Source organism: Sphaeramia orbicularis, chromosome 22 (assembly GCF_902148855.1).
Source record: "Sphaeramia orbicularis chromosome 22, fSphaOr1.1, whole genome shotgun sequence".
Lineage (NCBI taxonomy): Eukaryota > Metazoa > Chordata > Actinopteri > Kurtiformes > Apogonidae > Sphaeramia > Sphaeramia orbicularis.
Window position 1 is genome coordinate 27,969,761 of NC_043978.1, and position 14,207 is coordinate 27,983,967.

The 14,207-nt window shown below is 42.6% G+C and overlaps 1 protein-coding gene across 3 annotated transcripts in view; it reads left to right on the top strand.

The window, feature by feature from the left end:
- The window catches only part of dync1h1 (dynein, cytoplasmic 1, heavy chain 1), a 33,370-nt gene that overhangs the window by 4,017 nt on the left and 15,146 nt on the right, over window positions 1-14,207 (top strand). For all 3 annotated transcript variants that reach the window (XM_030127241.1, XM_030127243.1, XM_030127242.1), the window contains exons 8-45: window positions 68-721; window positions 934-1,356; window positions 1,440-1,619; window positions 2,207-2,356; window positions 2,498-2,644; window positions 3,067-3,207; window positions 3,399-3,575; window positions 3,773-3,883; window positions 3,978-4,097; window positions 4,208-4,447; window positions 4,589-4,744; window positions 4,890-5,003; window positions 5,089-5,199; window positions 5,298-5,507; window positions 5,611-5,757; window positions 5,849-6,015; window positions 6,491-6,664; window positions 6,757-7,111; window positions 7,604-7,798; window positions 7,883-8,165; window positions 8,270-8,370; window positions 8,706-8,865; window positions 8,954-9,194; window positions 9,276-9,459; window positions 9,588-9,800; window positions 10,166-10,404; window positions 10,508-10,664; window positions 10,752-10,976; window positions 11,365-11,595; window positions 11,708-11,848; window positions 11,969-12,202; window positions 12,337-12,543; window positions 12,638-12,759; window positions 12,889-13,054; window positions 13,227-13,390; window positions 13,553-13,682; window positions 13,805-13,938; window positions 14,059-14,173. In XM_030127241.1, the coding sequence (XP_029983101.1) occupies window positions 68-721; window positions 934-1,356; window positions 1,440-1,619; window positions 2,207-2,356; window positions 2,498-2,644; window positions 3,067-3,207; window positions 3,399-3,575; window positions 3,773-3,883; window positions 3,978-4,097; window positions 4,208-4,447; window positions 4,589-4,744; window positions 4,890-5,003; window positions 5,089-5,199; window positions 5,298-5,507; window positions 5,611-5,757; window positions 5,849-6,015; window positions 6,491-6,664; window positions 6,757-7,111; window positions 7,604-7,798; window positions 7,883-8,165; window positions 8,270-8,370; window positions 8,706-8,865; window positions 8,954-9,194; window positions 9,276-9,459; window positions 9,588-9,800; window positions 10,166-10,404; window positions 10,508-10,664; window positions 10,752-10,976; window positions 11,365-11,595; window positions 11,708-11,848; window positions 11,969-12,202; window positions 12,337-12,543; window positions 12,638-12,759; window positions 12,889-13,054; window positions 13,227-13,390; window positions 13,553-13,682; window positions 13,805-13,938; window positions 14,059-14,173 (7,419 nt within the window). The remainder of the gene's footprint in view (window positions 1-67; window positions 722-933; window positions 1,357-1,439; window positions 1,620-2,206; window positions 2,357-2,497; window positions 2,645-3,066; window positions 3,208-3,398; window positions 3,576-3,772; window positions 3,884-3,977; window positions 4,098-4,207; window positions 4,448-4,588; window positions 4,745-4,889; window positions 5,004-5,088; window positions 5,200-5,297; window positions 5,508-5,610; window positions 5,758-5,848; window positions 6,016-6,490; window positions 6,665-6,756; window positions 7,112-7,603; window positions 7,799-7,882; window positions 8,166-8,269; window positions 8,371-8,705; window positions 8,866-8,953; window positions 9,195-9,275; window positions 9,460-9,587; window positions 9,801-10,165; window positions 10,405-10,507; window positions 10,665-10,751; window positions 10,977-11,364; window positions 11,596-11,707; window positions 11,849-11,968; window positions 12,203-12,336; window positions 12,544-12,637; window positions 12,760-12,888; window positions 13,055-13,226; window positions 13,391-13,552; window positions 13,683-13,804; window positions 13,939-14,058; window positions 14,174-14,207) is intronic.

The window sequence follows — 14,207 nt, forward strand, 5'->3', positions numbered from 1 at the left end:
CTTCAGCTATGTGGTACATTGGCTTTTTTCCCTCTTTCCTTATATTCTGTAATTTTTTTTCCTCCAGGTTTCTGCTGTGCCACAACACGCACCTGGAGAGACAGTTGAGCCCCAAGACATGAAAGTGGCTGGAGTTCTCATTGATGCAGCTGATGCCAATGCTATTGAGGAGGTCAACCTGGCATATGAGAATGTGAAAGAGGTTGACGGCCTGGATGTGTCTAAGGAAGGCATGGAAGCCTGGGAAGCTGCCATGAAGCGCTACGACGAGCGCATCGACCGTGTGGAGACCCGTATCACTGCTCGTCTGCGTGATCAGCTGGGAACCGCCAAGAACGCCAATGAGATGTTCCGTATCTTCTCCCGCTTCAATGCTCTCTTTGTGCGCCCCCACATTCGCGGTGCCATCCGTGAGTACCAGACGCAGCTCATCCAGCGTGTGAAGGATGACATCGAGTCTCTGCATGACAAGTTCAAAGTCCAGTATCCTCAGAGCCAGGCCTGTAAGATGAGCCACGTCAGGGACCTGCCTCCCGTGTCAGGCTCCATCATCTGGGCTAAGCAGATCGATCGTCAGCTGACTGCGTACATGAAGCGAGTGGAGGACGTCCTGGGTAAAGGCTGGGAGAATCACGTGGAGGGGCTGAAGCTGAAGCAGGATGGAGACAGCTTCAGAGCTAAACTGAATACACAGGAGATATTTGATGACTGGGCTCGCAAGGTATGTCATTTATCATTAGGCCCATGTGGTACGACTGTATATTCAGATCTTACCCATTAATTACATGTCAGGTCAGATTGAAAAGTATTTCCCATTGTATTTCAGGTTGATAGCCAAATAACCATTGAATATTATCTGTCTTTGTAGTTGCATTTTTTATTTTAATAATTCACATAGATAATGTTTGTCATCCCTGTCTTTTTGTAAATCAGGTGCAGCAGCGTAACCTTGGTGTATCTGGTCGCATCTTCACCATTGAAAGCACTCGTGCCCGTGGACGCACAGGCAACATGCTCAAGCTCAAAGTCAACTTCCTTCCAGAGATCATCACCTTATCCAAAGAAGTCCGTAACCTCAAGTGGCTGAGCTTCCGTGTTCCTCTGGCCATTGTCAACAAAGCCCACCAGGCTAACCAGCTGTATCCGTTTGCCATCTCTTTGATCGAGAGTGTGCGCACCTATGAACGCACATGCGAGAAGGTGGAAGAGAGGTCCTCCATCTCTTTACTGGTTGCCGGGCTGAAGAAGGAGGTTCAGGCTTTAGTTACCGAGGGCATCACTCTGGTTTGGGAATCATACAAGCTGGATCCATACGTTCAGAGGCTGGCTGAGACTGTCTTCAACTTCCAGGAGAAGGTTAGAGTGGAAGAAGTCCCACCACAGAAGGTCACGTAATTACTCAGAACAGACATTTAAATATTTATATGCATTCTTTCCAGGTGGATGACCTCTTGCTGATTGAGGAGAAGATAGATCTCGAGGTTCGCTCTCTGGAGACCTGTATGTTTGACAACAAGACCTTCTCTGACATCCTGAACCGAGTCCAGAAGGCTGTGGACGATCTGAACCTGCACTCATATTCCAACCTGCCCATCTGGGTCAACAAACTCGACATTGAGGTTGGTATCATGCATCAATTCAGAGATTCTATTTATTTTCTTTCATTTAATGTTTCCCTAGTGTTGTTAGTGTTTTGCCTCATAATTTTAAAACATTTTGTCCAAATTGTAAAAAAGTAAAAAAAATAAAATAAAATAAAATAAATAAATAAATAAATATATATATATATATATATATATATATATATATATATATATATATATATATATATATATATATATATATATAATTTTTACCCTTTTATACATGTTTAGAATGTTATTATTTTGACAAGTACATTTTCAGTAACATTGTCGGTGCCTTCAATTGATATGCAGAAAATTGAGTTATGCACTTTGAAACGCTTTTGAATAGTACATTTAGGCTTTAGTAGAGGCTTGTTAAAAGTAATGAATTTTGTCATTCCACCCTCTGTAACAAATTTTGGTTTTAAAGGTATTGGAAAAAATTGGAGTTTTAGAATTCCTTGCCATTTCAACTCACTTTGAAGTTTGCTTGTTTTTCTTTTGCGTTGATAATGGTCTCAAAATGTTGTAACCGTAACAGAACTACTGATTGATTGATTAATTTTGTCTATCTTTCATAGATTGAGCGCATTCTGGGAGTGCGTCTGCAGGCAGGCCTTAAAGCCTGGACCCAGGTGCTTCGGGGTCAGGTGGAGGACAAAGCTGATGTGGACATGGACACAGAGGCTCCACAAGTGAGCCACAAACCAGGAGGAGAACCCAAGATCAAGGTATGCACTAGAAATATACAGAACCTGTCTTCTCTTGTCATGTTTGTTACATTTGTTATTTACAGTGACATGTTGTGCTCTGCTTTTATGTGTCCACACAAAGACAAAATTAGTGATCTTTTTATTACCTTCTCTCCTAAGAATGTTGTCCATGAGCTGAGGATTACTAACCAGGTGATCTACCTGAACCCACCAATTGAAGACTGTCGCTACAAGCTTTACCAGGAGATGTTTGCTTGGAAGATGGTCATCCTCTCTCTTCCCAGGATTCAGAGCCAGAGATACCAGGTGGGAATGTTAAAACAGTGTAGGTAGTAGAGTCATTAAAGCAAGTTGTGCTTTAATAAAGGAAAAAATCATTTGAGAACATGTCTAGTGAATATTTAGATTTCTGCTTTTTATCAATGTGCTCCAAAATTTAATAGGTTGTTCTTTGAAGATACAGACAGAAATACTTTTTTAAGTTAACGATTCATTTGTGCAACTTGTATAACCTGTGGAGAAAATGTCAGACTTATTTGATAATGGTTTGTCTGCATAGAGTTGAATTTTCCCTTTAAGTGCCACGAACGTTTGTCAGTGCTGTCAATTATAACTCTTTGAAAGATACAAAACAGGAAGTGGCAGGGTGGAATAAATTGGAATCAACCAAGAAAAACATGTCAAAGTGGTCTGCTGTTTCTTTCCTAATTTACTCTGTTCTTTACCAGGTGGGCGTCCACTATGAGCTGTCAGAGGAGGAGAAGTTCTATAGAAATGCTCTCACCAGGATGCCAGATGGCCCTGCAGCGTTAGAGGAGGCTTACAATGCAGTCGAAGACATCGTCAATGAGGTGGAGCAGTATGTTAAGGTAAGAGCTGCATTGTTTTGTCAACAGAAATACAAAATGAGGGGAAACTGTCTCATTGAAAGATAGATTAAGAGTTTCAGCCTAATTTTTTGTTACTGTTTCATGACTGCATGGTAAAGTGTTTTGGCATGGATGCATCTTTGTTTTTTATCCAGTGACTTTCATCACATAATTGTGTTGCTTGTAAACAGGTGTGGCTTCAGTACCAGTGCTTGTGGGACATGCAAGCTGAGAACATCTACAACCGTTTGGGTGAAGACCTCACCAAGTGGCAAGCCCTGCTGGTCCAGATCCGCAAAGCACGTGGAACCTTTGACAATGCAGAGACCCGGAAAGATTTTGGACCTGTGGTCATTGACTATGGCAAGGTAATTTTATTCACTGGGCTCAGTGCAATTTTTTTTTTAAATTTGCAGTTGTTAAAAAGACCCCCTCATAACTCTTGTAATGAGCTCATGTTATCAGAAGTACAGAATAAATATTAAATTTTTGCAAGTGTCCTACAAAAAGTATTGTTCATTGCTTGATGTTTCTTTTTTTAACCTGTGTCTGCCCTTGTCAACAGGTCCAGTCCAAGGTGAACTTGAAGTATGATTCCTGGCACAAAGAAGTGCTCAGCAAGTTTGGCCAGATGCTCGGGCAGAACATGCAGGACTTCCATGCCCAGATCTCCAAGGTAATGCATGACAGTGAAAGGAGGGACACAGATGAAAAGAGTATTACATAAAATGTATGTTTGCATTAGCTGTTTTTTCCGGTTTCTTTACTAGTCTCGTCAAGACCTAGAACAACATTCTGTGGACACAGCGAGCACCTCAGATGCTGTCAACTTCATAACCTATGTCCAGACCCTGAAACGGAAAATCAAACAGTTTGAGAAAAATGTGGATGTGAGTATTTCATTAAAACTTCAGTGTCCTTCCACTATTGTCCTTTACTATTGCACATTTCAGAATACAACAATGGTTTATAAATATATATTGTACTTGTGTGTCCGTAGTTGTTCCGTAACGGACAGCGTTTGCTGGAGAAGCAGAGATTCCAGTTCCCTCCATCCTGGCTCTACATCGATAACATTGAAGGAGAATGGGGGGCCTTCAGTGACATCATGAAACGTAAAGATACAGCTATCCAGCAGCAAGTTGCCAACCTGCAGATGAAGATTGTCCAGGAGGACAAAGCTGTAGAAAACCGCACCACTGACCTGCTCAATGACTGGGAGAAGACCAAACCAGTTGCTGTAAGAGGCCTTCTTAAAATAAACAAAACAATTTGCTCATAGAACATTGTTTACATGACAGTCACAAGAGTTCAGCAGATGGAAGTCTGTGCTTTTCTTTGCTTTGACATGACATATGACATTCATAATTTGCTCCATCAGGGTAACCTGCGTCCTGAGGAGGCTCTTCAGTCTCTGACAATCTATGAAGGAAACTTTGGCCGTCTGAAGGTCGAAAGGGAGAAATGTGCTCGTGCCAAAGAGGCTCTGGAGCTCACGGACACTGGGCTGCTGAGTGGTAGTGAAGAGAGAGTGCAGGTAATATCAGCAAGACATGAAAATTAATGCCAACAAGTTAAATTGATAATTCTTTTCCAGACGTTATTGATTAATTAGTTGGTCTATTTAGTTACCCTTCTAAATTCCACTCTAAGCTGTGTTTGTGTTTTGTGGTGACTTCCAGGTGGCATTGGAGGAGCTGCATGACCTGAAGGAGGTGTGGTCAGAGCTCTCAAAGGTCTGGGAGCAAATCGACCAGATGAAAGAACAGCCATGGGTGTCTGTGCAACCTCGTAAGGTAATGAACGCATCAGGCAACGTAAATGATGTCAACTCAGTGGTAACAGTAAATGTCTTACAGCTGTTATGTTTTTGTGTTTTAGCTTCGTCAGAGTCTGGATGGTCTTCTGAACCAGTTGAAGAACTTCCAAGCAAGACTGAGACAGTACGCCTCCTATGAGTACGTCCAGAGGCTGCTTAAAGGATACCTGAAGGTGGGGCAGTTGATTCTCCTTACTAAACTCAACAAGCAGTACGCAAGAAAACAAAAAACTGTCAGTTAATCCCTCTTCTATATACCATCATTCAACAGGTGAACATGTTGGTGATTGAGCTGAAGTCTGAGGCTTTGAAAGACCGCCACTGGAAGCAGTTGATGAAGCGTTTGCATGTCAACTGGGTCACATCAGAGCTGACCCTGGGACAGATCTGGGATGTGGATCTACAGAAGAACGAAATGGTTGTGAAGGATGTTCTCCTGGTTGCTCAGGGAGAAATGGCCTTGGAGGAGTTCCTTAAACAGGTGAAGAAAAGGCAGAAGAGTTTGAAAGAAATGTGGAAAGTTTATATTTATATTAAAAAATAAAGAAAAAACCTATATTAATGATTTGGTTGCTACTCTTCAGATCCGTGAAGTGTGGAACTCGTATGAACTCGACCTGGTGAACTACCAGAACAAATGTCGTCTGATTCGGGGCTGGGACGACCTCTTTAACAAGGTCAAAGAACACATCAACAGTGTGTCTGCCATGAAGCTGTCTCCTTACTACAAGGTAAAGGAAGTTATGTTGTTTAAAAAATTTCAAGGCTTTATTTTTTCTTTCGTAAATTCATCACCATTATTTGCTCGTCTTTTCTCCTCAGGTGTTTGAGGAAGATGCTTTGAGCTGGGAGGACAAGCTGAACCGCATCATGGCTCTGTTTGATGTTTGGATTGATGTCCAGCGTCGTTGGGTCTACCTGGAGGGCATCTTCACAGGCAGCGCAGACATCAAACATCTGCTTCCTGTAGAAACACAGCGATTCCAGAGGTAAATCCAGAGCTCATGTTTCTAAACGATTTTTAAAATGTTTAATTTCAGCAGCCATATCCACATTTCAATACTAGAAAATACACTGCAATGGATAGTAATGAGTTTAATTGTTTGTTTGGGGGGTTTTTTCCACAAAAAAATGACCTGGTTAGTTGGTAAACATCTTTTCTTCCACCCACATTGCACATTTAGTCCAATTCTTAACTGTGCAAATATAAACACGTTTTCTGCTTCTGTGAAAGTCTTCTGAGCACAAAGACACTGTCAGCACATGAATATGAAAAAATCATAAGTGTCAAACTCTGAACAGATTGAACTGTTAAAATAAACAAACAAAACTACGCATTGGTGAAGGATTTTTCAATAAAGATTTTCACACCACCTACCAGTTTTTACTGTTCAAATGTTTAGCACCATAGCCTGTTGTAAACTACTGTGGTTTCTTTTTTTTTTTTAATTTTTATTTTCACAGCATCAGCACAGAGTTCTTGGCCCTAATGAAAAAGGTGACAAAATCACCCTTGGTGATGGATGTGCTGAACATTCAGGGAGTGCAGAGGTCCCTGGAGCGTCTGGCTGACCTTCTTGGAAAAATCCAGAAAGCTCTTGGAGAATACCTGGAGAGGGAGAGATCCTCATTCCCCAGGTAAGATGATGACAGCAGGGATGATGGCACCTGGTGAATGCATTAACTAACTGAACATTCCCTCAACTGGTTGTCATCCTTATCATTTTCAGGTTCTACTTCGTTGGAGATGAGGATCTGCTTGAGATCATTGGCAACAGCAAGAACGTGGCCAAACTGCAAAAACACTTCAAGAAAATGTTTGCTGGTGTGTCCAGCATTTTGCTCAATGAAGACAACACGGTGGTGCTGGGAATCTCTTCACGAGAGGGTGAAGAGATTCTGTATAAGACCCCGGTCTCCATCACTGAGCACCCCAAAATCAATGAATGGCTGACTCTCGTGGAGAAAGAGATGAGAGTGACACTGGCCAAGCTGTTGGCTGAGTCTGTCACAGAGGTCACAGGCTTCAACAAGGGCAGTGGCATCGACCTGAACCAGTACATCACCTGGATTGATCGTTACCAGGTTAGTAGCACCCCCCACAATTCAGTACTCTGCAATCACCAGCATTTATCATAAAGCAGACCTCTGTTGTACAATTTAAAAAGTAATCTTAATTCAAGTAAAAGTATTTTTATTGATATATCCTGAAATTTACAGAAATCTGGCCAGAAATGTAATCAGTATCCTCTGTATTCCATGAAATGTTAGGTTGTTTACTACTACAAACGATATCTTCACACAAATTCAGCAGCATCATCTTAAAACTCAGGGGCAGGTTCTCCTCGAGAAAAAAGAAGTGTATGGTGCAACAGAATTAAATGGCATCTAAGTTTATAGTAAAACTAAACTGGAGATTAAGGAGAGGATTAAATTTCATCATTCATATTGAGCTAGTATTAACACTTTGTGATTTTTTATTTTTTTTAGTATAAAAAAAGAAATGTGTATTGATGCAACACACTCTTGAAGATATTTGTTGTATGTAATGTCTGTATCTGTCTACTCTCCATACAGGCCCAGCTGGTTGTCCTGTCCACTCAGATTGCCTGGTCTGAGAACATTGAATCTGCCTTGACCACTATCTCTGGTGGAGGGGACATGTCACCCATGCAGAACGTATTGACAAATGTGGAGGCCACTCTCAACGTGTTGGCTGACACTGTGCTGATGGAGCAGCCTCCTCTCCGCAGGAGGAAACTGGAACATCTGGTTAGAAGGAATTTTTAAAAATATGTTTGAACTGAATAACATGCAAAGAAGTGGTTTCTGACACTCTTGTCTGTTCTGTCTTAGATCACAGAGCTGGTGCACCAGCGTGACGTTACCAGGACTTTGATTAAGAACAAAATTGACAACCCCAAGTCCTTCGAGTGGCTCAGCCAGATGCGTTTCTACTTTGACCCCAAGCAGACTGACGTCCTGCAGCAACTGTCTATTCAGATGGCCAACGCAAAGTTCAACTACGGCTTCGAGTACTTGGGTGTCCAGGACAAGCTGGTCCAGACACCTCTGACAGACCGCTGCTATCTCACAATGACCCAGGCTCTGGAGGCCCGCCTTGGAGGGTCACCATTTGGTATGAAAACAAAATGCTGCATAATTTCATTAAATGGAGATGATGAATATCCTCTATGGGAAAAACTAATAACAATGAATTTCTTTGTTTTTTCCCATTTCTAGGCCCTGCTGGCACAGGAAAGACTGAGTCAGTGAAAGCCCTTGGTCACCAGCTTGGCCGCTTTGTCCTGGTCTTCAACTGTGATGAGACATTTGACTTCCAGGTACAGGACTGCAGTGATTGTCTTAATTTTTAGGCTACAGTACTTTTCTAAATTTGATACATGATCTTGTTTTGAGAACCTCTATCGTTATTTTAAAGGAAAAGAACATTTTTTAAAACTCAGTTGTCTTCATGTCATGCATCAGTGTACTCATCTTGTATTGCTATAGTGGAAAAATATGATGTTTTTATATATTTTGAATTAATATTTTCTGAAGTGAATGCATTGCATTCTCATGCCTTGTACATGGAACACCAGAAAGCACTTAGGATTTGGTTTAACTTGTTTTTTTTTTCTTATGTTTGGTATTTAACTTTCTTCTCTCTCATCTGCAGGCCATGGGTCGTATCTTCGTGGGTCTGTGCCAGGTCGGAGCTTGGGGTTGCTTTGACGAGTTCAATCGTCTTGAGGAGAGAATGCTGTCGGCCGTGTCTCAGCAGGTCCAGTACATCCAGGTGGCCCTGAGGGAGCATAGCAACCCCAACAGAGACAGGAGTAAGAATTACAGTTTGAAAAGATGTGCAAGTCCTTCTTACATGAGAAGGAACAGACAAATTGTAAATAAGTTCTGTCTTTCTTTCAGGTGTGCCTATCACCACTGAACTCCTGAACAAGCAGGTGAAGGTGAGCCCAGACATGGCCATCTTCATCACCATGAACCCTGGCTATGCTGGTCGATCCAACCTGCCTGACAATCTGAAGAAGCTGTTCCGTAGCTTGGCCATGACCAAGCCTGATCGCCAGCTCATCGCCCAGGTTATGCTCTACTCTCAAGGTTTCCGCACGGCTGAGATCCTTGCCAAGAAGATTGTACCCTTCTTTAAGTATGTACTGTTGAACTGAAAATTGCTTAAATATCTTTTTAGAGATACTTCTCTGAATTTGATGTGCTTTTTCTATTTCAGGCTGTGTGATGAGCAGCTGTCATCCCAGAGTCACTATGATTTTGGTCTTCGAGCCCTCAAGAGTGTGCTGATCAGTGCTGGCAACGTCAAACGTGAGCGCATCCAGAGGATCAAAAGGGAGAAACTTGAGCGTGGAGAGGATGTTGATGAGAATGAGATCGCGGAGAATCTTCCTGAGCAGGAGGTATAAAAGTGATTTTTTTTTTTCAGAAACTTTGAAGTTCTTCAAATCTGTAGAAGATGCAATTGAAAACCTTTCATTCTGAATACCATGAGTCATTTCATGACATTGGTTTTGTTTTGTTCCTTTAGATCCTGATCCAGAGTGTGTGTGAGACTATGGTGCCCAAACTGGTGGCAGAGGACATCCCTCTGCTGTTCAGCTTGCTGTCTGATGTTTTCCCTGGAGTACAGTACCACCGTGGAGAGATGACTGCTCTGAGGGAGGAGCTAAAGAAAGTCTGTGCAGAGATGTACCTCACCTATGGAGATGGTGATGATGTGGGCAGCCTATGGGTGGAGAAGGTATGCATCTATGTGTAATTAACACAAGTCAGCAAAGACAGAGGTGTGGATATGTATGATGATGCTGTATTCAAAATCCATATATAATGAAAAAAATGTTTTTTGTAGATGCTTCTCTATATTTAAGTGAATACTGATTAAGGGACATCCAGCGATAGAGAAGATGAAAGTCCTTTGCAGCAGTTCTTAGACATTCAGTCTTGTTCAAAAATATGCTTAAATGAAAAAGCAGACATAAAATAAATATGTAAATCAGAATCAGCAGAATTCTGAGCTGCCTCCTTAAGTAGCTTAGCTGTTTTTAAAGCTGCTTTTTAATGGATGCATATTTTTCTGACTCTGAAATGCCGTTGAACCAATTCCAGGTGCTCCAGCTGTACCAGATCACACAGATCAACCATGGTCTAATGATGGTTGGACCCTCAGGCAGTGGAAAAACCATGGCTTGGCGAGTGCTGCTCAAGGCTTTGGAAAGGCTGGAAGGAGTGGAGGGTGTGGCCCACATCATTGATCCCAAGGCTATTAGCAAGGACCACCTTTATGGAACCCTGGACCCCAACACCCGCGAATGGACCGATGGCTTGTTCACACACATCCTCAGGAAGTATGTTCTGCAACATGCCTCATTCATGAGGATTTCATGTCACTCAGTTAATCTCTTCTCTGCAAATTACATATTATTACATAATGGTAACTTTCAATTCCAGGATCATTGATAATGTTCGAGGTGAACTGCAGAAGCGACAGTGGATCATCTTTGATGGAGATGTCGACCCTGAGTGGGTTGAAAATCTCAACTCTGTCCTGGATGACAACAAGCTGCTCACTCTACCCAACGGAGAGCGTCTTAGCTTGCCACCAAATGTAAGTGCTTTGGATTTCAACCTCTCATTTCCTTTTTACAGCTGTTGAATCTTTAAAATTACCTTAAGTTATTCTCTCCATTTCCAGGTGCGTGTGATGTTTGAGGTACAGGACCTTAAGTATGCTACCTTGGCCACCGTGTCTCGTTGTGGTATGGTCTGGTTCAGTGAGGACGTCCTCAGCACCGACATGATCTTTAACAACTTCCTGGCTCGCATGCGCAGCATCCCACTGGACGAGGGAGAGGATGAAGCTCAGCGCAAGAGAAAGGGTACAGAGGATGAGGAGGAAACTGCATCACCAATGCTACAGGTAATCAAAGGGAAGAGAGCACAAAATGGGACAGTATAGCTGAAAATGTTCTTTTTAAAATATGTCACGGTAATGTATTTAACTTAAATGACCGTTTTTAATATTAACCAAGAGGAAAAAGTTGCTTTTACTTTACTTTGAATTGAACCATTTTATTAATAAATATACATAATGAAGTACATATAGAAAATGGCAGATGGTGATCAGTTTGAGTTTTGGGATTTCTTTTCAGTGTGACTTAGTGGATTTGTCATGTGCTCTTATGGTGATTTGACAGGTGATTGATATTAATTCTTAATGCTGTCGTTGTATGGGCAAGAATCATAAACAAAACAAGGAACACCTGCCACGTATTCAAGACAAATCTTTTATGACACTCGTCTTTCAGATCCAGCGTGATTCTGCAGGTATTCTGCAGCCTTACTTTACCTCTACAGGCCTGGTCATCAAGGCGTTGGAGCACGCCTCAAAGATGGAACACATCATGGACTTCACCCGCCTGCGCTGCTTGGGTTCCCTGTTCTCAATGCTGCACCAGGCCTGCCGCAATGTGGCTCTATACAACAACAACCACCCAGACTTCCCCATGCCCATCGATCAGCTGGAGAGATACATGCAGGTACTTTTATGTTCTCTGTTCTACCCAGAGAAACATTCATATGCCTTACGTGAAGATCGGACAATAAATAATTACTCCAACTGATCATTTGTGTGATGTGATCTCTCTGCAGAGATATCTGATCTACGCTGTGCTGTGGTCCTTCTCTGGTGATGGGCGGCTCAAGATGAGGGCTGAGCTTGGGGAATATATCCGACGCATCACCACCGTACCCCTCCCCTCTGCCCCCAATGTTCCCATCATTGACTACGAGGTACGGAGGAGTCTACTGAAGCTCTTTCTGTTAAATGACTCTTTGCAAGTCTCTGCAAGATTTCAAACTGAAATGGTTATAGTCTTCGTTTCAGTGTCTCATTCCATTGTTTTCATTCAGGTGTGCATCTCAGGAGAGTGGCAGTCCTGGCAGGGTAAGGTGCCCCAGATTGAGGTGGAAACTCACAAGGTGGCATCCCCTGATGTTGTTGTTCCCACGTTGGACACTGTTCGCCACGAGGCTTTGCTTTACACATGGCTGGCAGAACACAAGCCGCTAGTGTTGTGTGGACCTCCTGGCTCTGGAAAGACCATGACCCTGTTTAGCGCTCTCAGGGCCCTGCCGGACATGGAGGTCAGATGTGACAACAGCTTGTTTTTAATGAAATATTACAAAACACTTGAAAGATCATGTCATGATTGTTAAATGAAAGATATATTTTTCAGTGCAAACTTGTAGTGACCAATTCTTGCTCCCCTCTTTACCAGGTTGTGGGTTTGAACTTTTCTAGTGCCACGACACCAGAGCTGCTGCTGAAGACCTTCGACCACTACTGTGAGTATCGCCGTACTCCCAACGGTGTTGTCCTCGCCCCCGTCCAACTCGGCAAGTGGCTAGTGTTGTTCTGTGATGAAATCAATTTGCCTGACATGGACAAGTACGGCACACAGAGAGTCATCTCTTTCCTGCGACAGGTATAGTCCACTGATTCTGTTGTGTACTATGTATCTACAGAAAAATATTCGAGTGAAAGTTGTAGTAACGGCTTGTCTGGTGTTATTTTTACAGATGGTGGAACATGGAGGGTTCTACCGCACCTCAGATCAGACTTGGGTCAAACTGGAGAGGATCCAGTTTGTGGGAGCCTGTAATCCTCCCACAGACCCTGGCAGAAAGCCCCTCACTCACAGGTGCAGTATACATACTTAACATTATTCTAATTAGAAAAATGAGAGATTAATGAAATATTATCTGGTACATGGACATAAACACAATACAAACTGTAACAGATCCTAACTTGTTGTGTTGGACTGCTTCAGATTCCTGCGTCATGTTCCTGTGGTGTATGTGGACTATCCAGGACCAGCATCTCTCACTCAGATTTATGGTACCTTCAACCGGGCCATGTTGCGCCTCATCCCCTCTCTGCGCACCTATGCTGAACCTCTGACTGCTGCCATGGTGGAGTTCTACACTATGTCTCAGGTAAAGGATAGAATGAAAAATCTGCATTGAGATAAACAAGTGCACATTGGGAATAGGGTCAAAGAAAACCCAATAAAAAACAAGTGAAAAGAAAGATATTTTATCGATCATCTTTAATTTTCATGGTGAGTATCCTTGTTGACTCTTGTTGGCATATTGTTTCCCTCTTCAGGAGCGGTTCACCCAGGACACCCAGCCCCACTACATCTACTCTCCCAGAGAAATGACCCGCTGGGTGAGGGGCATCTTCGAGGCTCTGCGGCCACTTGAGACTCTGCCTGTGGAGGGGCTCATTCGTATCTGGGCCCATGAGGCTCTACGACTCTTCCAGGATAGGTTAGTCTAAATTAATGAGTCTTTTCACTTAAAGAGGAGAGACTTTTTGTATATTTTGGTAGTGTTTTAGGTGTTCATATGTGTGTCTTTTTTTAAGTGCCATGTAACTGATCTGGTACAGTGATGTACTAAAAGTTGACTTGGTTATACTCTTCTTTTCAGGCTGGTTGGAGATGAAGAAAGAAGGTGGACAGATGAAAACATCGATACCGTTGCTCTCAAACACTTCCCCAACATCGATAAGGAGAAGGCTCTTAACAGACCCATCCTTTACAGCAACTGGCTCTCCAAGGTAAACTGAACCGATTTGACAACTGCACCATTTTCATTGATAATACATATTATGCAGTATTTCGAAATGACTGCGCAGTAGCATCGTTTTTTTTTAACATTACTGTATTTTTGTGCATGCAGGATTACATCCCAGTGGAACAGGAGGAACTGAGGGACTATGTGAAGGCCCGTCTGAAGGTCTTCTATGAAGAGGAGCTGGATGTTCCTCTTGTGCTCTTTAATGAGGTGTTGGACCATGTCCTGAGAATTGACAGGTGAGGAGCTTAACAGTACTGCTGATTCACTAATTATCTAATGTTAACTTCTTTCGTGACAGGACATTGCAACAAATTAGAGTTTACTGTGTTATCTTAAAAGTGCATATCCTCCTGCAGAATCTTCCGTCAGCCTCAGGGCCATCTGTTGTTGATCGGTGTGAGTGGAGCAGGAAAGACCACTCTGTCTCGCTTTGTTGCCTGGATGAACGGTCTGAGTGTCTACCAGATCAAGGTTGGTAGGACAAATGTGGAGATGAGTAAAGCTA